Source organism: Eimeria mitis, genomic scaffold (genome assembly GCF_000499745.2).
Source record: "Eimeria mitis Houghton genomic scaffold, Emh_scaff5520, whole genome shotgun sequence".
In the NCBI taxonomy this organism is placed as follows: Eukaryota; Apicomplexa; class Conoidasida; order Eucoccidiorida; family Eimeriidae; genus Eimeria; species Eimeria mitis.
In genome coordinates this window covers 1,365-1,738 of record NW_013573792.1, presented here as the reverse complement: position 1 = coordinate 1,738, position 374 = coordinate 1,365, and the positions used below count along the sequence as shown (strand labels likewise).

The 374-nt window shown below is 57.0% G+C and overlaps 1 protein-coding gene across 1 annotated transcript in view; it reads right to left on the bottom strand.

The window, feature by feature from the left end:
• Positions 1–374, bottom strand: part of EMH_0082500 (uncharacterized protein) — a gene marked incomplete at both ends in the record, with an annotated part of 1,691 nt that overhangs the window by 636 nt on the left and 681 nt on the right. Inside the window, 2 exons of the mRNA XM_013500545.1 lie at positions 126–280; positions 347–374. Coding sequence (XP_013355999.1) covers positions 126–280; positions 347–374 — 183 coding nt within the window. The remainder of the gene's footprint in view (positions 1–125; positions 281–346) is intronic.

Here is a 374-nt window from a genome sequence, read left to right as displayed (position 1 = left end):
CCTTAATATGTTTCTCTGTCTGTCCTGTCTGGCATCCTCAATATTCTGCTGCTGCTGCAGCTGCTGCTGCTGCTGCTGCAGCAGCAGCAGCAGCAGCAGCTGCTGCTGCACGAAGCAGCCCTGACCTGGGGAGCGAGATCCCCTCCATATGTCGTCTCCTCTTCTGCTTCTTCCGCTCCTGCTGCTGCTGCTGCTGCAGTTGCTGCTGCTCTTGCTGCTCTTGCTGCTCGTGCTGCTGCTGCTGCAGTTGCTGCTGCAGTTGCTGCTGCTGCTGCTGCTGCTGCAGTTAGTATGGTTGTGTTCTTTGTGGCAGTTTAGCGCTCCTGGCTCTGATAGCTCCCTGTACATCATATGGGTCAGCAGCAGCAGCAGCA